Genomic DNA, 22323 nt, shown 5'->3' on the forward strand with positions numbered 1-22323 from the left:
CCTGTTCCACCCCTCTCACCTCTCTTCCAAAGTCATTATTCTGTACTGCTCCCCCCCCCCCCCCCCCCCCCCCCCCAGGTATGATAAAAATTTTACAACATAGATATCTTCAATGCTCTCCTCCTCTCCTCCCTCAGCCTCTTGCACTAAATGACTTCTCACCCTCGGTGATTTCAAACTCCATCTCATCTCCTCATGTTCTCTCTCCTCTGAGTTCACTACCCTCTTATCCTCCCTAAACCTCTCCCTCCATGTAAATTCGCCAACTCATATTCACCGCCACCTCCTTGACCTTGCCATCTCACGTGATCTTGTTAGTTCTATTGTTTCATTAACAAATAAGGCCATCTCTGATCACTTTCTTGCATCACACACAACCCACATCCCCTTCTATGCCTCAACCCTATCTCCTTCCTTATCTGTCACCGAAAAAAATTCCCCCAAGTCATTTTCAAAATCCCTACCATCTAGCCTTTGGCCCTCAGTTCACCACAGCATTCCTGAAACTACTGATTTACTCAACCACACCCTCAGCTCCTTGATGTCCTGAACCCCAATAAAACTATTACTCTCTCTCACCCTGTCCATTACCCCTGGTATGGCTCTCATTTCCTCTCCCTTAAGTCCAGGGGACACAGACGTGAAATGTCAACTGGTTTAGCCATCCATCGCTATATCTGGCTGGACCACTTAAAACAATATTGGGTCTTGCTTTCATCTGCTAAAGCTGTTCACCACTCCAGGATCATCCTGGAATGCAAAAATAACCCACAGCTTCATTTCTTGACTGCAAATTGTCTTCTTAAACCCTTTTCTCTTGCCCTTCCACCCTCACCCTCACCTCCACCAATTATTGCGGCAGCTCATGGGCTTATTTGTCACTAAGATCGAGATAATCTGATCAGCTGCCTCTGCCATGCCCTTCCCTTCAACAAGCCCCCCCAAGCCAGACTTCCTGCCCTAGACCTGAACTCACATCTTTCTCTAGTTTCTCCCCTCTCTCAGCTCATGCCATTTCTAAGCCCACCTTGTCCACCACCTGCTCCCTCAATCCTATTCCCATTAAACTGATCATCTGAATTCCACTCCTGGCCCCCATGTTAGATGTTATTGTAAACAGTTCTCTCTCTTCAGGTGTTGCCCCTCTCTCCTTTAAATCTGCCCTCTCCTCAAAAAACAAACCATTGACTCTATCGTCCTTGTGAATTCCGTTTCCAACCTCCCTTTCCTCTCCAAAGTCCTTGAACACGTTGCCATCTCCCAGATCCGTTCCCATCTTTCCTGGAACTCCATGTTTGAATGCATCTAATCAGCTTTTCGCAACCACCACAGTATCGAAGCAGCTCTTATCAAAGCGACAGATGATATCCTTTCACTGTGACAAAGGTAAACTTTTCCTCCTAGCACTTCTCAACCAGTCTGCAGCCTTTGACTCAGTTGACCACATATCCTCCTCCAATATCACTGTCTTCCAGCTGGGACCGCTCTCACCTGATTCCATTCTTACCTATCTAATCATAGCCAGAGAATCACTTGCAATGGCTTCTCTTCCTGCTGCTACCTCTGGTATCCCCCAAGAATCTATCCTTGGCCTCCTTCTATTTTTCATCTCTTCGCTGCCCCTTGGCAGCATCATCTGAAGGCATGGCATCAGTTTTCACATGTATGCTGATGCCACCCAGCTCTACCTCACCACCGCCACTCTCGATTCTCCCACTGTTGCTAAATTATCAGACTACTTATCCAATATCCAATGCTGGATAAGCAGAAATTTCCTCTGATTAAATATTGGTGAAACTTATGCCCTTGTTTTCAGTTCCCATTCCAAACTCTGTTCCCTAGCTATCAACTCCACCCCTCTCCCTGGCAACAGTCTGACATTAAGTCACATTTTATCTTGAGTTGAGCTTCCGATCTCATATTTGTATCATCAATGGAGTCATAGAATCATAGAGGTCTACAGCACAGAAAAAGGCCCTTCGGCCCATTGAGTCTGTGCCGGTCAAACAAGTACCTAAATATTCTAATCCCATTTTCTAGCACTAATAAAGTCATAGAAGACCACCTATTTCCACCTCTGTAATGTCACCCAACTTCACCCCGTCTCAGCTCATCTGCTGAAGCACTCATTCGTTCCTTTCTTACTTCTGGTCTTGACTATTTCAGTGGACTCCTGGCTGGTCTCCCAAATTCTATCCTCCGGAAACTTGAGGTCATCTAAAACCGACCTGCCCATGACTTAACTTGCTCCAAACCCTGTTTCCTTACCATCCCTGTGCTCACCAACCTACAGTGGCTGCTGGTCAAGCAGCATCTTGATTTTTAAATTCTGCTCCTTGTTTTCAAACCCCTCCATGGTCTTGCACCTCCCTATGTCTGCCATCTGCTCCGGCCCCATAGCCCTCCAAGATCTCTGCACTCCTCTAATTCTGGCCTGTTGTGTGTTCCCAATTATAATTGCTCCACCATTGGTGGTCATGCTTTCATTTGTCTAGGCCCCAAGCTCTCGAATACCCTTCCTACACATCTCCGCCTCTCTACCTCACTTTACTCCTTTAAGACACCTCTTAAAACCTCCCTCAGTGACCAAGCTTTTGGTTATCTGACCTCATACCTCCATGTGTGATTTGGTGTCATACTTTGTTTTATAATGCTACAGTGAAGTGCCTTGGAATGTTTCATTACAATAAATGTGCTATATAAATATAAGTTGTTGTCATCTTACAGTTTCTTTTTCATCCAAGGCAAGGAAACACAATTATTCTCTTTCTGTCTAGGTAACTATGGGAACCAAATTGATGGAGTAAGCAAGCCAGCTGTTCGCAAGAAAAGAGGTGGAGGGGATGGTGATGAGGAGGAGTCAGAGCTTCTTCAGAACTCAAGTGAAGATGAAGCAGACGATGATGGAGACCTTGTGCCTGTCTCCTGCACTCCAGCAATGAAACCAGTTGTAACTGACAGGTCTGTACTCAATACATAAACTGAACTATTCACTCAACTACCTGTTCACAGGGGGAATTACACAGTACAAAATAAAGCTACCATGCCTGAGTACATGGATTTCTGTCCATGTACTACTCTCTGCTCAGGGACAATGAAGCTCTGAACATGCACATGCACAGAGCCTACTCACTGGAATCTGAGCAGCAGCTGAACCTTAACGTTAGCAGAGAGCCAACAGGAGAATTTGGCTTCATATTGCAGTTATGATGTACTAGGTGTGAAACCAGAAACAGAATTACCACCTTTTCAAACTGAGTTCTGGTATCACAATGCACTCCACAGTCAGATCACAAAGTTCTATTACTGCTTTGTGTTGTGGATCTGAGCCTATTTCATAGTAATGAAAAACTAATAATGTAATTGACCCATAAAATTACTGGCCCAAACATAGAAACTAGTCTCTATCGACTGTAATTAAATCATAAATCTTATTACCCTGAAGTTCCTCTGGAACATAATCTAAGTGGATTAAGGCAAAAATTGATGCGGGACTATGTTATGGCAGGTCCCCTCCCTCTTTTCCATCTCAACAGGGCTTTAGTTCTTATTGGGGTGGATGCACGATATGCAGTATATATAGACCCACAGGTGAGTGAGGTTATCATGGTCCCTGCAATTGAGGTCAATGTATTTTGTTGCAATTGCGCTATAGCAACATGATCAAAAAGGAATGTACAAGTGTCTAGGATTGCTGAGGGTCTTGAGGCAGGTTGAAAATTTAAAAAGCAGTGTAGCAACATTTAAAAATGAGACACTTTTTTTTGTAATTTTTTGGGTCCACCCTTGAGCCCACTTACACTGCCATCAATCTCTTCCATTCCCCCCTTGCCTGAGGCTGTCCCCCCATCCCCACCATGAATAGCATGAGCATATGCTTAAATATTTAAATGACACCCCAGCATAGGATGTGGTAACAAACAGGCAGACAGAAGTCCGTCTGATTTACACTGACATTGTGGAACCAGAGAACATTGAGGTATTGAAGAGGGTCAAAAATGAAACATCAGACGATGAAGTACCAGCAAGAACGTATCATTTGAACCATCAATCTGACGAGATTGGATTTATCTCTCTGGTAAATTTTTCTAATCTAGTTACATTGTGCGAAGGTTCTTACGTTTACCATTCCACTAATTTTGAATAATGTTATTAGAAGATATACTCCGGGCCTACCGCCAATGGTTCTATTTAAGCACCACAATTCAGGATGCTTTTTCCTCCTCACCACCCTGGCTTTTCTCAGAATGCTTCAATAAATGAAAATAAAACTGGATTGCATTAGGTTTCCTCACACACTTCATTATGTTACTTCAGAAAGGGTGCTTCAGAATTGACTGGAAATTGGTTTAAATCTGAATGAGAAAATGGCTGCCTGTCTCATGTCCTGAAAACCCCCCCAGAGCGGAGTGAATGATTTTTATTCTGTAAATCGGGTCTGTCTTGAATGAACATCGGCTAACAGTCCAGAGACATTAATTCAAATCCCACATAGCAGCTGGGGGAATTTAAGTTCAGTTAGATAAATAAATCTGTGATTAAAAGTACTAAAAAGCTGGTATCAGTAATAGTGGTCAGAAATGTGGTTGACTTTTAATTGTCCTCTGAAATGTCTGAGCAAACCACTCAGTTTTCAGAAGACCGCTCAGCAAAACCTTCAAGGGTTGCCAGCAATGCCCACATCGAATGAATGAATTAAAAAATGGACTTATTTTACCTCATTATTTCCCAAGGAAGCTCTGACATAAGTACCCCAGGCCCACAAAAACAGTTTAAAAAGAATAGCGCTCGTATATCTTTGTGCTTCCTGCGTGTATGGTCTATTACTGACAGGTACACATTAACATGATGAAGTCAGCAATGTGCCACTAATGGGACATTATTTTATGTTATGTCCAAGCTAACATTTGCAAAAGACGGATCGGAAATTATTTTAAATTATGAGAACATAAGAAATAGGCAGAAGTAGGTAATTCGGTCCCTTGAGTCTTCACTGCCATTCAGTAAGTGCATGGCTGGTTTACTATCTCAACTCCTCCTTCCTTTTCTATCCCTATACACCCTGATTCCCTTAGTACCCATATATCTACCGACCTCTAACTTCAATACACTCAACAACAGAGCATCCACAGCTCTTTGGAGCAGAGAATGTTTAAGGTTATTTGGTGTCTTACTAAGAAGTCTGGAGGCGTGTGTGGTTGAATATAAACTGTTTTATTGTTAACACACAATTATATACATGGCTGAGATTTTCCATGCCCCCCCCCCCCCCCACCTCATAGGGTCTGTTTGGTGGCGTGAGCAAACCAAAAATCAGTTTCATGATGTTGTGAAACCAGTTTGCGATTGTCCACGGTATTAGCCACCATCGGACATCGGGAACCTTGTTGTAACACCTCAGCGTATCATTATGGGACCAGCCCACCAGACTCATTCCCCCCCCACCCACCACCCCTCGCTGTATCATCCACCCTCATTGGCAGGGAAACACGCCAACGTGTTTCACAACAACACATAAACAACATGCGCCTGACAGGCAGTATTTCACTCGGGGCTCCGAGGTTTGTTTGCCTACCTTGCTTCGGGCAACACTCACAGTCATCAGCTCCTGGCTTCACAGGCAGCACCTCATCACTTTTAGGGGAGCTCACAGGTAGGTCTCTACCTACCAGATCAGCCAGTAAGTGCATGGCTGGTTTACTACCTCAACTCCTCCTTCCTTTTCTATCCCTATACACCCCGCAGCCTCTGCCCTTGCCTGAGGACACTTTGTCCCCCTTCCCCAAGGTGGCCTTTCAATAGCTGCAGGGCAAGGTCAACTTGGGGAAGGGGGACAAAGTGTCCTCAGGCAAGGGGAGAGGCTGCGGGGCAAGAGCTGTACTGGGGAAGGAGGGTATCCCAGGTTGTATGTGGGGGACACATGTTGATCTGTGCAAGTGGCCTCAGGATGGTGAGGGCTGAGGGGGCAGTCTCCAGAGGAGATGAGGCCAGATGGGAATGTGAGGGTGTGTGAGAGTGAGTGATGATGTCCCTTGAGCTGGCAGTGAGTGAGATGCCAGTGAATGTGTGATGGGCTTGTGAGTGTGTGAGTTTAGAGTGATGAGATGGTTGCCATACCCTGGCAGCATGGATGAGATCGTTCATCCTCCATCTGCATTGGATGGCCAACCTCTTCTGTGCAGCATTGGCACTGACCACCACTGCCACCACCTGCCATGCTGGATTGGTGATGCCGTTGCCCATCCTGAGGCCATAGCAGGGGTAGAGAACTTCACAGCGGGCCTCCACAGCATCCTAATGGCATTCCAGTGACACATCATTAAATTTGGGGGCTGCAGTCTTTTTCCCTTTTGTGGACATCTCCCCTGCAGTAGTCATGGGCTGGAAGCACTGAGATGTGTGCGCACAGCTGGACTTGAAACATGGCATGTGTGTGATACTCCACCCCATGTCTCCAAGGTATAGCACTAGCTAGATATTATCTTCATGCTGATTTCTCTCAGACGCTCTCCACACAAACACACACACACACACACACACTCTATCAACATGTGACTCTCCACATCATAACGTGGAAGGTACTGTTTCCCCAGTCCCACATTAACCCTATCTAACCTGAACACTCTTATACTACACCTTTCCCAAGTCATTACCTAAACACATTTACAATACAATCTTTATTCGCAAGCTACCCCTTCTCTCTCTCAAGTATCGGACTTTACAAAGCCTGGAGGCTTTACGATTCTTCCAGATCTCATTACTTTCATGGGACGAGTGGTAGTCTCAGTTGCTTTGGGCAGAGTTGATTCGTTCAGAGTTGAAAGCCAGGATTTGGTGGGGAGAATCCCCCCCCCAACCCCACCAACGGGGGTGGGGCTGCTGAGCGGGGGTTGGCACAGTCGGGCGTGCAGCCCAACCACTGCCCACGATCGGCTGCACGCCACCATTTTACGTGGGCTGGCCAATTCATGCCCACCCAGCGTGACACACAGCCCGAGGTGCTGAGCAGGTGGGGGCGGTGGGGGGGGCGGGGTGGGTGGTGGGGTTAGAAGGCTGAGTCGGGGAATCTCCCTGAGGCACAGAGCTACCTCACAGAGTTTAATCTCATTGTCAAAAAGCCAATGAAACACTTTTTAAAATTATCCGGACATGTCCCCTCATGTGACAGTGTCGCATGAGCTGTGACACGTCTATGAGTTTTATGAAAATTTTTTATTAAGGTTTAAAAACTTTCATGAAACCTCATCCTGCCCGTGAACGAGGTTTCCTGATAAATGCGAAGGCCACCTGAGGTCTTCACCTGCCCCCCCCACCACGCCTACCTTAAGGTTGGACAAGCAGCTCTGCTAATTCTCTTAATTGATATTTAAGTGGCCTTAATAGGCCTTTGACAGTTCGGTGGGGGCACAGCCGGCTCCGGTGCGCGCCCACCGAAGCGGAGATCTGAATGACACGCGGTGACACACGCTCGAGGTCACCACGCGTCTTCTTACCAACGTCGGCGAGCGGGGCCCCACCCCCCCCGCCCCCCCCCCAGCCAAAGATTCTCCCCTTAGAGTTGAGTTTCTCTTTGTCAACGACCCATCTGTTCGGACGCCCTGGGCAGAGTTTTGCCTTTGGCGGGGTTGGTCGGGAAGCCGACCGCCACCTGCGATCGGCTCCGCACCGGGACTTCAGGCAGCCGGGTCAACCAAGGCCCACCCAGCGTGGAACACGAGCTGCGGCGCTGCCTGTGATTGGGAGGTGGAGGAGGGTGAGCAGGCCCAAGCGGAAACTCCATGCGTGCATGCGAGAGAGCAACTTCGTAATCTCCCGGGGGGCAAGGGGCACCGAGCTGCCTCAGGCAGATGAAGACGGATGAAAAATAAATAAAGTAAGTAAAAATGTCATGAAACACGTCCCCCCTCATGTGACTCTGTCACTTGAGCAGGGGCGTTATTAACGAGAAATTAAAGTTTTTATTTTTATTTGCTTTCGGAAACCTCATCCTGCCCGTAGATGAGGTTTCCGGACCTTTTCACCCACCCGCCCACCGTTAGGTTGGATGGGCAGCGATAATTTTAATTTAATACCTTAACAGGCCTTTTAATTGTCGGGGGTGGAGGGTTGGGGGGGGGGGGGGTGGTGCGGTGGTGGGGGGGGGGGTGGGTGGGGCGTGCTGCCCACTCCAGCCGAGCTATCGCGCGACTGCACGTTGATGTGGGCACGCTCGGCCAATGCCAATGCGCGTCATTTCACGCTCGAGCAAGTTGGGCACGCGTCCACCCGCTGGGGGCAAATCTCTGCCCCATGAATTTGCCCTAGAGCGGGCCCGAGCTTTCCATTCTGTGGGGTCCGCTACGTTCTTCCTGGAAGTTGACTTTCTCAAAGTGGAAAATTCATTTCCGCTTGTTTCGCTTCTTTATTTTCCAGTCCTTTCTCAGGCTTATGAGTCTCTGCACCCAGCTCAGAAACTACTCTGGTGAGTTCTTTTGTTGCAGAGTTACCTGTGGAACCCTCACACAGGCTTAACAACTTCATCTGGGCATCCAGCTCCTCTTGGAATCTTTCTCCCGCGGTCGCTGGCTGCTCCTCAGACTCATTCAACTCACCGGTTAGATCCTCAAGCAGTTTCGTGGAATTTTCCTTTTCCTGCTTTTACAGTCTGGGGTTTGGTCTTCCATACTCCGCACCTCTTCGTTCATGTTCTTCGGGTTGCATCAAAGTTCAAGAATTTCATCAATTTCGGTTGGTTCATTCTGCATTCATCCAACTGTTCTGATCCAACAGCAACTCCTTTTCCTGTTCCAGGCATTTCTCAGATACTTCTGATACTTGCAGCAGAATGTCCGGGTTGACGAGCAGGGTGGGCGATAAATGACGCAGGGGTGAGGTCGGGCGTGAGTCCCAACATCACCGCACGTCGTTTAGATTTCTCGGTTCGGGGGGTGCGCAGCCGCCAATCTGTCAAAGGCCTGTTAAGGCCATTAAGAAAGTAATTAAAGTTGTTAAGAAAGCTGCCCATCCAACCTGAAGATTGGTGGAGGGGGGGGCAAGTGAAGAGCCCAGGCAGCCTTCCCATTTTTCATGGAATCTCATCCACCGGCGGGACAATCTTCATGAAGGCTTTATAAATTAAATAAAAATGTTTGAAAGAAATGAATGGACATGTTCCAGCTCATGTGACAGTTTCACATGAGGGGACATGTCCTTAAGTATTTTCTTTTCCTTTATTAAATTTTTCTGAAAGTGAACTGGTCTCCGTGGCCCAGGGAGATTTCTGAGCTCTTTTGCGTGCATGCGTGAAACAGCGCAGGCCCCAACTCAGCGTATCCCCCATCACCCGCACAGCCCTTCCGGGTGTGCGTCATGCTGGGCGGGCCTTAATTGGCCTGCCCACGTAAAATGGCATCGCGGACCCGCTCGGGTTCCCACCCTCCCTTGCAAAACACCCCTGACAGGGTGGGGGAGCGGGGGGGGGGGGAATTCTTCCCTTGAAGTTCCTCAAGTTTTAATTCTTCACTCGCAAACTCATCTTCCGTAGGTTCACTACACTGAACAGATTTTCCTTAGCAGGGCCTAATTCCTGTCTGCTATCCCTCAAGCTCACCCTCTTTAACCTTCCTTCTGCCAGTTGTTTCTGAGACTCTTCTTGCTCCTTTGTGAGAACTTCCACTTTCGCTTACAACTAACTCAACTTTTTCTTGACATTCCAGGTTCTTGATTTTCATTTCATTTTTCAACAATTCATGGGTTCTCAGTAAATTTGGGTCTTCCAGCTCCTTGAACTTTGTTGGCGGATTTACATTTTGCAATCCTATTTCTGTCTTTTGTTTCACCATCTGCATCAGGGCTTGGTCCTTGTCCCACATTTTGGTTTCACTATTGGCAGGTCTGTCTCCGGCGAAGTCCTAACTTGTTTCAGTTCTGGAATCGTGCTGCCCATGGCTTCAGTATCTGTTCACAGCTTGGAAAGTTCTATGGCTTTTCCTTTCAATTCCTCTTTTCCATCCAACTGGTTCTTCAGCTTAACAAGAGTCATGTTCGTCTTCGCTTTTAATTGGGCATGTTGCAAAAGTGGTAGAGAACTCTTTCTCTGACTGTCAAATTGGGGCTGTAAGTTTTCGACTTCTTGTTGCTCCTACACACAGGAATTCTTCATTTTTTTTTCCTTTTCCTCCTACAGTCTTTCACTTTGCAGTTCGACCTCTGCCTATTGCCTCATCCCATTTTCCATGTGTTCATCCTTTTCACACATAGCACCAACAAACTTGCTTTCCATTTCTTTATATTTATCTTTGGAAATGTAAAGTTATTCCAGATGTGCAATCGTTTCCTTCAGCTCTACGGTCTCTTTCTTAAGCCTCTTAGTTTCCTTCTGGAATGTTGAATGTTACAGAGTCTTCTCTGCGAACTGGTCCTTCAGTTTATTCAGAGTGACATTAAATTTGTTTTTCTTCTCTTCTTAATTTTCCAGAGGAACAAACTCTGACCTGAGGGATCGTTGTAGCATGTGAAATTCCTTAGACATTTTCATTCCAAAGCTTAATTGCTTCATCTTGAGTTTTCCTGTAATTCAACAGAGTTTTCTTGACTTTTGATTGCTATTCTTCCATTCTGCTGTTCTAGATAGTCTTCGTTTCTTCATGCTACTGAAGGGTTATGTACTCCTTTTACATTTGATCTTGAAGGATGATTAGCTATTCTTTCAACTGATGGAAGGGGTCATCAACAGTGCTATCAGGTGGCACTTGCTTAGCAATAACCTGCTCACTGACACTCTGTTTGGGTTCTGCCAGGGTCACTCAGCCTCTGACCTCACTACAGCCTTGATTCAAACATGGACAAAAGAGCTGAACACCCGAGGTGAGGTGAGAGTGACTGCCCTCAACATCAAGGCCGTATTTGACTGAGTGTGGCATCAAGGAGCCCTGGCAAAACTAGAGTCAATGGGAATAGGGTGGAAAACTCTCCACTGGTTGGAGTCATACCTAACACAAGGGAAGGTCAACCATCTCAGTTCCAGGATATCACTACAGGAGTTCTTCGGGATAGTGTCCTAGGCCCAACCATGTTCAGCTACTTCATCATTGACCTTCCTCCCGTCATAAGGTCAGAAGTTGGATGTTCACTGATGATTGCACAATGTTCAACACCATTCATGACTCCTCAGATGCTGAAGCAGTCCATGTCCAAATGCAGCAAAATCTGGGCAATATCCAGGCTTGGGCTGACACATGGCAAGTAACATTCGTGCCACACAAGTGTCAGGCAATGACCATCTCCAACAACAGAGAACCTAACCATCACCCCTTTACATTCAATGGCATTACCATCACTGAATCCCCCATTATCAACATTCTGGGGGTCACCATTGACCAGAGACTAAACTGGACCAGACATATAAATACTGTGGCTACAAGAGCAGGTCAGAGGCTAGGGATCCTGTAGTGAGTAAGTCACTTCCTGACGTCCCAAAGTCTGTTAAAAGTATAAATGTACATACAAACAATGAGCAGGAGTAGGCCATTCAGCCCCTCGAGCCTACCCTGCCATTTAATAAGATCGTGGCTAATCTGATAGTAACCTGAAATCTGCATCCCACCTACCGCTGATAACCTGTCACCTCCTCAATAGCCTCAATTGGCCATTGACAGGTCGGCGGGTGGACAGCTGATTTCGCCATCCCCTCTGCCTTCCTGACTATTTAAATGGGGCAGGATGACGTCAGGGGTTCCACCTGACATCATCCCGCATCATTTTCACATCGGCGAGCGGGCCCCGCCCCCAAATCACAGCGGAAAAATTCTGCCCATGATGTTTACAAGTAAATATCTTTCAAAACATGATATTTACACTGGGTTTGGAATTTACCAGTTCAGTCTTTCAGGTGGTTTCCTGGTGCGTGCGGAGTGTCACAGTTCCACAACTGCATTTTTATTATCAGGAGCCTCCTTTTCTGGAGTTGCCTGAACATCAGGTGTTTCGGTGGGCACTCGCAATTCTGTATCCTCAACTCTTACAGAACATCAGACATGTCTGTCCTGGGTTGAGTACCCTCAACAGGAAACGCAGACCTGATCATGATCACTGGTGGAACCAAATCTTGATGATTTGTTTCTCTCTTCCTTTAATGGTCCACATGTTAACGGATGATCCAGTCTTCCAACTCCACGTGTTAAGATAGAGGTCCAGTCATTGCACTTATTTCACCTGGAAAGCACTTTGGTCCTTCCCCAAAGTTTTTCACATATACCGCCTTTCCCATGGTAAATTTCTCTCCCAGCTATACCAGTCGTGTCTATTTTTCTGGCTTCCCTGTTTCCTTTCCACCTTCCCCTCTGAATTCAGCATTATTAAGCTCAATCTCGTCCTGAGATAGCATTTCAACAATAACTCCGCAGGTGTGATGCCTGTTGTTGTGTGAGGGGTAGTCCTGTAATAAAAAAGCAAGCATACTAGCTTGGTTGCCAAGGATCCATCAGTTAGCTTTTTCATGCCTGTCTTCAATGTTTGAACCACTTTTTCACTCAGTCCGTTTGAGGAAGGGTGGTACGGTGCAGTGTTCACATGAGTGATACCATTGAGGCTGATAAACCATTGAAACTCAGCACTCATTATCAGAAACAACTACTTCTGGTAGTCTGTGAATGGCAAAACTCTGACGTAGTTTCTCAATTGTAGCGGCCAACGTTGGTGACTTCACCTCGTATACATCCGACCATTTTGAATGGGCATCGACAATGAGCAGAGACATTGTTCCCAGGAAAAGTCCAACGTAGTCAATGTGTAACCGCCCCCAGGGTCTACCTGGCCACTCCCAAGGGGGTAATGGAGCTGTCACTGGCAACTTTTGCAGTTGCTGACATTGCACACAGTGCTTTACTAAACTCTATCCATACCAGGCCACCATAGATAGCTGCATGCTCTGTTCTTCATTAGGGAAATTCCTGGGCAGGCACTATGTAGTTTAATTAAAAGTGGCTCCCTTCCCTTTGGAGGAATTATCACTCGTGCTTTCCACAATAAGATGCCATCTTGGCTAGTTATTTCATATCTTCAATTTTCATTTAATCAGATACGGGCTCCTATGACCAACCATGTAGCACTTGTTCTCATACTTGAGATAGGACTGGGTCCCCACTTGTCCAGTCTCTGATCTGTCAAGCACATACTGGCAAGGAATGTAAGAAATTTAACAGTAAAACAAGTTCCTGTGGAATTGGGACGTGCTCATCATTTTCTTGTAAAGGCAAATGACTAAGGGCGTTGGCATTTGCAATTGGATTGCCAGGTCTATGTACGAAAGTGTATTCGTATACTGCCAGTATTAAAGCCCATCATTGTATTCTTGCTGAGGCTATGGGTGGTATAGCCTTGTCATAGAGTCATAGAGTCATAGAGGTCTACAGCACAGAATAAACAATCCTAGCAATGGTTTGTGGTCTGAAATGATTGTAAAATGGGAGCCATATATGTACTGGTGAAATTTCTTGACACCAAAGATGATGGACAGGCCTTCTTTTTCTATCTGTGAGTAACCCATTTCCGTGGTGGGGAGCATTCTTGTTACATCACCTATTGGCCGTTCTATGCTGTTGTCCATCCAATGAGAGAGCACTGCTTCCACTCCGTGATGCGTATCATGTCAGCACCAATTCTTTCATCTGGTCGTAAAGCACTATAGATTGGACGAGTGCAACAATTGTTTCACCTTTATGAAAGCTTCTTTCTGGGCCACCTCTCAAGACCAACATTGGTTCTTTTTGAGTAGAGAATGCAGGGGGGCCAGCAATGTAGACAAATTGGATAAGAACCATCCATAATAGTAGATCATTCCTCGGAATGATTTGAGCTCTGAGACTTTCTTTGGCGCAGGTGCCTCTCTTATGGCTCTCACTTTCTCCTCAGCCAGATGGAGGCCCTGTGATCTACCCGGTGATCCAAAAAGATTACCTCCCTCGCTTAGAACATGCACTTCTCATATTTTAAATGCACTCCAGCTTGCAAGAAATGTTTTAAGACTTCTTTTAAGTTTGCCAAATGCTCTTTTTCAGTGAATCCTGTCACCAATACATCATCTAAATAGGCTACAGCCTGGGGCAGTCCCTGAAGTAAGTTTTCTATTGTTCTCTGAAAGATGGCACATGCAGAAGACACAGAGAAAGGCACTCGTGTATATTGGTGCAACCCTTTTTGGGTATTAATTGTGACAAATTCCCAGGAGGCATTATTCAACTGTAACTGTTGATAAGCTTTGTGTACATTGTCCCTCCTGCCACCTCGGCAAACAAGTCTTTGATTTTTGGAATGGGGTGCCTGTCTACCTTGGCTACTTTATTAACTGTCAGTTTGTAGTCCCCACAAATTCGGATGCTTTGGTCACGTTTAAGGATGGGGACTATGGGTGCTGCCCATTCTGAAAACTGAACTGGTTATATAACACCCAGTTTCTCTAGCCTGTTCAGTACAACGTCGACTTTTTCTCACAGGGCATATGGTACCGTCTTGCCTTCATGAAGTAAGGGGTTGTTTCCGGAATGACATGAACCTTGGCCTGCAGGCCCTGGATTTTCCCCAGTTCATCCTTAAAGATTGTGGTGTACTTTCTAAGTAGCTCTGGTAACCCACTTGCTCCCAACGGGGAAATTTCAAACCATTCTAACTTAATTTCCTTTAAGCAATTTCACCCCAGGAGACTTGACCCTTCACCTGCTACCACCATCAAGGGTAGCTTTGCCTATTGGCTTCCATAATGGACAGTTACTCTGCTTATGCCTTTTACTTGAATGTCTTCACCTGTATATGTTTTTAGCTTGGCAGCTGTTTGTTCTAAACTTAATTGATGTTCACCATTATTCAAATGTCTGAAGGTATGTTCCCCAATTATTGTAGTGGATGCTCCCATGTCCACTTCCATTCTAACAGGTTTGCCATTTACTTTCACTGTGACAAATATTAGTTCTGTCTTTCCAACTTTCAGATTAAATAATGAGTAAATGTCTGAATTTGTTGTTTCAGGCTCTTCTACATTGTAGATTTCATTGGGCTTCTTCTTTTGTTTACAAGCCCGCTTGAACCTTTCCTTGCACTGCCTCACCATATGTCCATTTCTGTGACAATAGTAGATATTTTTAAACTGCTAATTGCTAAAAGACTGATTTTTTTCCACTTCTATTAAAATTATTCTTCGATTTTGCTGCTGTTATTTTTCTTTATTCTTCAGCTAGCGGGGGCTGTTTCCCGCTTCTCAGCAGAGTCTCACTTTTTAGCACCTCTTTCAGTTGAGGCTTCCTGCCCGATAGGGAGGACGGTGTCATTTTGCGCACCCTGTATTGCTTTTGATTCTCTTACTGCACTTTCCATGGCCAACACTATCTCTAGCGCCTTCTTGAAATCCAGATTCACTTTGGACAATAATCTTCTCTGAACAGAAAAGAATCCTCTTTCATACCATGCACTAAACGATCTCTGAGCATGTCATTTAGAGTCGTCCCAAACTCACAACGTTCCGTCAGCTGCTTCAAATTTGCCACGTAGCAAGCAATTGTCTCACCCGCGGCTCTATTTCGTGAATTAAACCTAAACCCTTGCATCATGACTTAGGGCTTTGGTTGAAAGTGACACTTCACAATGTCCACTACTTCATCAAAATTCTTCGAATCTGGGGCAACAAGTGCAGCAAAACTTTGAATTAAGCTGTAGATTTTGTTCCCACAAGTGCTCAATAGAATCGTTCACCTCTTCTCTTTCCCCTTAATCTTATTTGCTTGAAAAAAGAACATGAGGCATTCTATGTATTGAGACCAATCATCTGTGGCTGGCTAAAAAGGATCAATGCTCCCAAATTGTAGCATTTGGAGAAGGGATAACTTCTCCAATTCTAACGGAGTTTGCTACTTACAATTATTGGGCAAGGCACAGTGCCAATTTCTTTTAAACTTGATTTCTTCTGTTCAGTCCTGTTTTATCCTCATCACCAGTTTGTTGTGGGGTGACCAAGTTGTGCTGTTAATGATAGAGTTGATCTGCAGACACTTCTTGGGTGGAACCTTTGGGCAGAATATTGCACTATCGGGCAGGCATGCACCCAACCAGAACAAGCGCAAAATGGTGCACGTTGATGTTGGGCAAACGTCCCAACGTCATCGTGCACTCACATGACATTTCTGTCAGTGGGTGCACACGGGAGTCGGCAGTGTGCCTGCCAACAATTAACAGGCCTATTAAGGCCATTAAAGTTCTAGATAAATGAAATTTTTCGATGCCCATCAAAAGGCCGGCGAAAAGACCAAGCAAGCTTTGGATTTTTTGTGAAACCTCATCCACAGGCGGGATGAGGTTTCAATCAGTGATTTAAAAAGAACAAAACTAATTCCTAACATATCCCTGCTCATGTGACAGAGTCACATGAGGGGACATTATCGACATTTTAAAATTCTTTATTTTTTATTTTCAAAATTCTTCACGGCAAAATTCTGCTCTTTCAGTTTATTTACAACATACAAGTGTGCTCTCAACTCCCACTCTATCTCTACACTGACTCTGAAGTAGCCCCTGCTACCTCCTATTGGTTACTACAGATCATGTGAACTTTTTTAACAAGCATTATTCTTAAGGGTACATTACACACTAAATAAAACCATAATTACTACACACCCTCTATTTTTAAACAATAACCCCTAGTTCTAGATTCTCCCACAAGAGGAAACATCCTTTCCACATCCACCCTGTCAAGATTCCTCACGATCTTATATGTTTCAATCAAGTCACCTTTTATTCTTCTAAACTCCAGCAGATACAAGCCTCTTCTGTCCAACAATTCCTCATAAGACAACCCACCCATTCTAGGTATTAGTCTGGTAAACCTTATCTGGACTGCTTCCAACACATTTACATCCTGCCCACCATTCACAAGTGTCAGGAGTGTGATGGAATACTCTCCACTTATCTGGATGAGTGCAGCTCCAACAACACTCAAGAAGCTTGACACCATTAGCAAAAAGCAGCTACTTGATTGGCACCCCTTCCACAAATATTCACTCCCTCCACCATGGACTCACCATGGAAGCAGTGTGTACCATCTACAAGATGCACTGCAGAAATTCAGCAAGCATCATTATACAACACCTTCCAAACCCACGACCGCAACCACCTAGAAGGACAAGGGCAGCAGATAGATGGGAACACCAGCACCTGGAAGCTCCCTTCCAAGTCATTCACCATATATCGCCGTTCCTTCACTGTCGCTGGGTCAGAATCCTGGAACTCCCTCCCTAACAGCACTGTGGGTGTACCTATACCACAGGGACTGCAGCGGTTCAAGAAGGCAGCTCACCACCACCTTCTCAAGGGTAATTAGGGATGGGTAATAAATGCTGGCTTAGCCAGCGAAGTCCACATCCCATGAATGAATAAAAAATAATATTTATTTTCTTGTTGACCTCTTGCCAAAATGCTGCATTTGGTGCATTGCTTTGTTGCTACTGATAGTTCCAGCACAGCTCTTTCTGAAGTAATGTTCAACATCTTTTTTTAAATCCTCATGTTTTTCCAGGGGCATGTAATGATTCTTCAAAGAGTCTTCCAGGTCAGCGACTTCTTTGAGTCCCTTCTACCTGCTATTGTGCCTGGCTACATTTCAGGTTTCAGTTCTTCCCAACTCAGCTTTGATACAAACATTTTCCTGTGTAATAGATTCATTTTCTTTTTTGAAGGTTTGTTTCTTTTGGGTTACATAAGATAGCTTTCCTTCATTCACAGCCACCTGCTTGCTCTACACTGCCACCTGCTGTTACAGTTTGGGTAATGTGTTGGCATTTTCAAAAAGCACTACTTTTTAAGCCTGCTTCTCAGCCTCTTCTTTCCTCTCCATTCAACTCTTCAGCTCATGCACTTCATTGCACTAACATGGTCTATGACCACTTGTATTTTGCTTGGGTATGGTCTCCCTCACCCTGGCATCTCCTTGCCCTCTCGGTGCTTTAATGACATATTTTAAACATTTTTTAAGGTCTGCACTCTCCATAGAGTTTTAAATTTTAAAATACTTGTCAAAGGCTTTTGATACCTCATCAAAGCTGTCTGAGGATTCAACAATGTCTTGTATTAGGATTACTTCATCAGCAAATACCTCAAACAAGTACAAGAATGTATTAACTTGCATTTCCTCTGATTTACAACTTAATCCTGATGTACTCCTGTAATCTAAGAGTTTTCTTTTCCATGATGACCAATTCGGCATCTGATTTGGCCTGTGCATGAGTTCAAATTGGTCTCGTTGTTATTATTTACTATCCATGTCTGCTTTTCATAACAGGGGAGTACTGCTTTCGATTTTGTTTTCAAGATGTCACTGCAGTAACCGTTTTCTCTCTTCTTCCCACGCTTGTTGGGTTTCAGCGGGCTCCCGTTGCAATCTCGGAGGCGTCTTTAAAACTTAACAATCCTTCAGGAATCTCCAACTGTGTCTTCAATTCAGGTCTGCTTCGCTCAGGTCAGAACTTTGGTTTCTTTCATTCTTCGTGCCTTGAGATTCTGATGTCCTTCTCCATCTTCTTTAAGGTTAAGGGTTCACTCATTAGCTGCCACCATATTGGAAAGTTGCTTGGTGGCTCACTAAGAGACCTGGAGGCTTGTGCGGTTGAAAATCAACTGTGTTATTGTTAATGCACAACTATATACATATCATCAAGGTATAGCCCAACTAGGTGCCATCTGCATGCCAACTTCTCTAAATCTCACTCTACACACAGTCTACCGTTATGTGACTCTCCACATTATAATGTGGGTGGTACTGTTTCCCCAGTTCCACACATTAACCCTTTCTAACCCAAACACCCTTTTACCACAGAAAATTCCAAAGATTCACAATTGTTTGAATTAAGAAATTTCCTCTCACCTCAGTCCTAAACAGTTGACGCCTCGGGCCAGATTTTCAAATGGGTTCAGTGCTGAGGTCAGAGGCAGGCAGATGTGCAATTTCGTGCCGCCAGCATCTGTGCTGGTTGACCCACCAGCATCTTGATCCCCGAGCCATTTTCCTTGAGCGCGGTTTGGGGGTCACATCAGCTGCTCCCACCTGCTTCCCAGCAGGTGATCAGTTCAGGCAAATGAATGTTAATTATAGGCCCTGTTTCCTCACTGGCTGAGTTTTTCAGTGGGCTCAGGGCAGGAAGTTATGGGGAGGTGAGGGCAGGGACAATGGATCACACGAGGGTTCCATCCAACTCAGAGTTGCCAGATCGCAGCTTTGGTTGCTGGCCATTCCTGTGGAGGGGTTATCCCTTCACAGTAATGGCCAGGTAGCTGTGGCTGTTTTAAGTTTAAAGAAGACTGACCTGTACTTCAGAGGACACCACCATATTGAGGCACTCTTTATCTCTCTATTACAGCTCTGCCTCAGCCTGTGGGGCTGGATGGGTGCCATTGGCCCTCTAGTTTGGGGAGCCCGTGCGCCATCCTTAATTGGTTGGCAAGACCATTCTCTACCATTAGTTGGCCTGGTCTGTTAAAAGTCCTAGTGAGCGTGTCTGAAAGCACCATGCGGGGTCAGGACCCAGCAATCAACCAGCAACTAATCCCAAACCTAGAAGTGAGAATCCCGGTTCTTATTCTGTGACTTTGATCCTGTGTTCTAGATTCCCCTGACAGGTGAAACACTTTCTATGCACCTGTCCAGCAAGTCCCTTAAGAACTGTATGGGCTAAATTTTGACCCCCCACTAGGGGGGTGGGGTTGTGCGGGGGCAGGTGGGAGCGAGCGCGAACCCGATCGACGCCCCCGATTGGGTGCGCACCGCCATTTTACGTGGGCGGGCCAATTAAGGCCCTCCCAGTGTGACGCCCACATGCGAGTGAAAGAGCGCAGAATTCTCCCTGGGGTACAGGGGTGCCTCAGGGAGATTTGTTTAAGTTTAAAATTTCTAAATAAAGTACATGAAAATTTTTAAAACGTGTCCCCTCGTGTGACAGTGTCACATGAGCTGAGACATACCAATGATTTTTTAAAAACTGTTTATTGAATTTTTAAACACTTCATGAAACCTCGTCCCGCCCGTGGATGAGGTTCCATGGAAAATGCGAAGGCCGCCTGGGCTCTTCACCTGCCCCTGAGTTGAACGGGCAGCTCATTAAATTGTTTAAATTAGTTTTTAACAGGCCTTAATCAGCCTTTGACAGTTCGGCGGGTGCGCAGCCGAGTTGGCTGCATGTCCGCCAAACTGAAAATCTAAATGACGCGCGGCGATATCGGGACACCTGCCCGACATCACCGGGCGTTATTTTACACATCGTCGAGCGGGCCCTGCCCCTGCTCGCCGACCGGAGATTTCAGCCCCATATGTCACCCCCTCATTCTTCTAAACTCCAGGGAATATAGACCTAGTCTACTAAATCTCTCCCCATCGGACAATCTCCTCATCCCAGGAAACAGTTTAGTGAACCTTTGCTGCACTCCCTCCGGGGCAAGTATCTCCTTCCTTCGGTGAGGAGAGCAAAACTGCACACAGTACCCCATGCGTGGTCCACCAATGCCCTATATAATTGTCGTAAGTCTTATTGACTCTTAGGCACCACAGTTGCTTTGTAACAAATGCTAGCATACTATTTGCCTTTCTAATTGTTTGCTGTACCTGCATGTTAAATTTCTGTGACTCTCGTGTCCCTCTAAATATAAACATTTCCCAGTCTCTCAACGTTCAACAAATACTCTAGGGTTTTGTTTAATTTTTCCGACTGAAATGTATAACTTCACAATTTGCCACGTGATATTCCATGTTCCTGCCTTGTCCATTCCCTGTATCCCTGTGCAGCCTCTCTGCGCCCTTCTCACTGCTTACTTTTTCCACCTAACTTTGTCTCATCAGCAATGTGTAACAGATTAAGCCATTTTAGTGTTTAATAAGACCAGCATTGGTGATTCACATAAAAATTAGAATTCAAGTATGTCAGTCCATGAAAGAATATTCAATCCTGTGGGTTTTACTCTTATGGTGCCTGCCAGAGAGCAGCATGTAGAAGGTAACAATACTGGAGAGTGCCATTTGTCCATGTGTATTGCCAGGTATTTTTAGTATGAAATAACATGGCTAGGCCTGTGAAAATAAAACTGTTGAAGTACGATGAATAATATTTAGTATGTTAAAAGTAGTGAAAGATGGTATTAGTTTTGTGTAATTGGGGGTATCTTTCTGCAACACTGTAGTTGTAAATGCTTCAGAGGAAAGCCGTATCCATTATGGAAAAGGTCTATTGACCTAACTTCTTGTTTCTTTTCAGAAACTACTTCCACTTGCCATACTTTGAAAAGAAACCTTGTATATATATCAAAAGCTGGTGGCAAGACCAACGAAGACGTCTCTACAATGCAAACATCATGGACAAGATTGCCGATAAGCTGGTTAGTATGATTTATTTTTTCTCTTCAGGATCCAGATCTAAAAGGAGTTTCATATGGTATGGTACCTGCCTGATGAGTAGTCCAGCAATTGGGCATGGTTTCTGACCTACTTCTCGGACAAAGTGAACTAAATGGCCTCCTTCTGTGCCATAAATCGTTCCATGTTTCTTTCAGAGCAGCTGAGTGTTGTTCTGTTCATCAAAATATTTGTACAAGATTAAATGTCTCAAAATATTGCTGGCAAAAGACTGGTCATGAAGGTGGAACATGTCACAAGGCACTATATGTACAAAGAATGGATGTGATTAACACAATGTTGATACGATCTCATCTCTTAAAATGATCTAATGCTTACAATTTTTTACTCAATTTGAATTTTATTTGAGAAAAAAATGTACCTGATAAAGCCAGTGATGAAGGCATGTGTGAAATACCTTAACTGTTCTGAAACTATATTCAAAATCTCTTCTACACCATGAAAGCACTAAGTCCAGCATATCATAGTTATTCGGAACAGGCTGGTTCTGTTCTGAAGTCCTGAGTAAGGCTATTATGGCCTTGGAAAGCTACTTACTATAAGGGATTGTGGTACCACAGGGGAGCTTGGGAGTTTGACATGTTGATGCTCCAATGCGCCCTGTGTGTAACATTCAATATTTGGGCTGTGATTTGCACTCATGATTCCCTAGATGTTAAGCTATTGATTTCAGCTGTAGCTTCATCAAGTGGCTAGACTGCCTTCAAACGCTCCCTAATGGTCAGATGAGGAACAACACTTTAGGAATCTTGGTCCGGTGTGTCTAATGCACGACATTTAAATAAGATAAGAAAAGTAAATAAAATAGGGAAATATTAAAAATATTTTTTTAAAGCAGTAAATTCCTAGCCAATGTGTTACCAACATTGTTGTTGAAATTGCAATGTAGTTTCCAATAACAATTAAAA

The 22323-nt window shown here is 45.0% G+C and overlaps 1 protein-coding gene across 2 annotated transcripts in view; it reads left to right on the forward strand.

The window, feature by feature from the left end:
* The window catches only part of otofa (otoferlin a), a 480240-nt gene that overhangs the window by 322849 nt on the left and 135068 nt on the right, over positions 1-22323 (forward strand). For both annotated transcript variants that reach the window (XM_041188008.1, XM_041188007.1), the window contains exons 18-19: positions 2778-2961; positions 21258-21378. In XM_041188008.1, the coding sequence (XP_041043942.1) occupies positions 2778-2961; positions 21258-21378 (305 nt within the window). The remainder of the gene's footprint in view (positions 1-2777; positions 2962-21257; positions 21379-22323) is intronic.

This window comes from Carcharodon carcharias, chromosome 5 (genome assembly GCF_017639515.1).
Source record: "Carcharodon carcharias isolate sCarCar2 chromosome 5, sCarCar2.pri, whole genome shotgun sequence".
In the NCBI taxonomy this organism is placed as follows: domain Eukaryota; kingdom Metazoa; phylum Chordata; class Chondrichthyes; order Lamniformes; family Lamnidae; genus Carcharodon; species Carcharodon carcharias.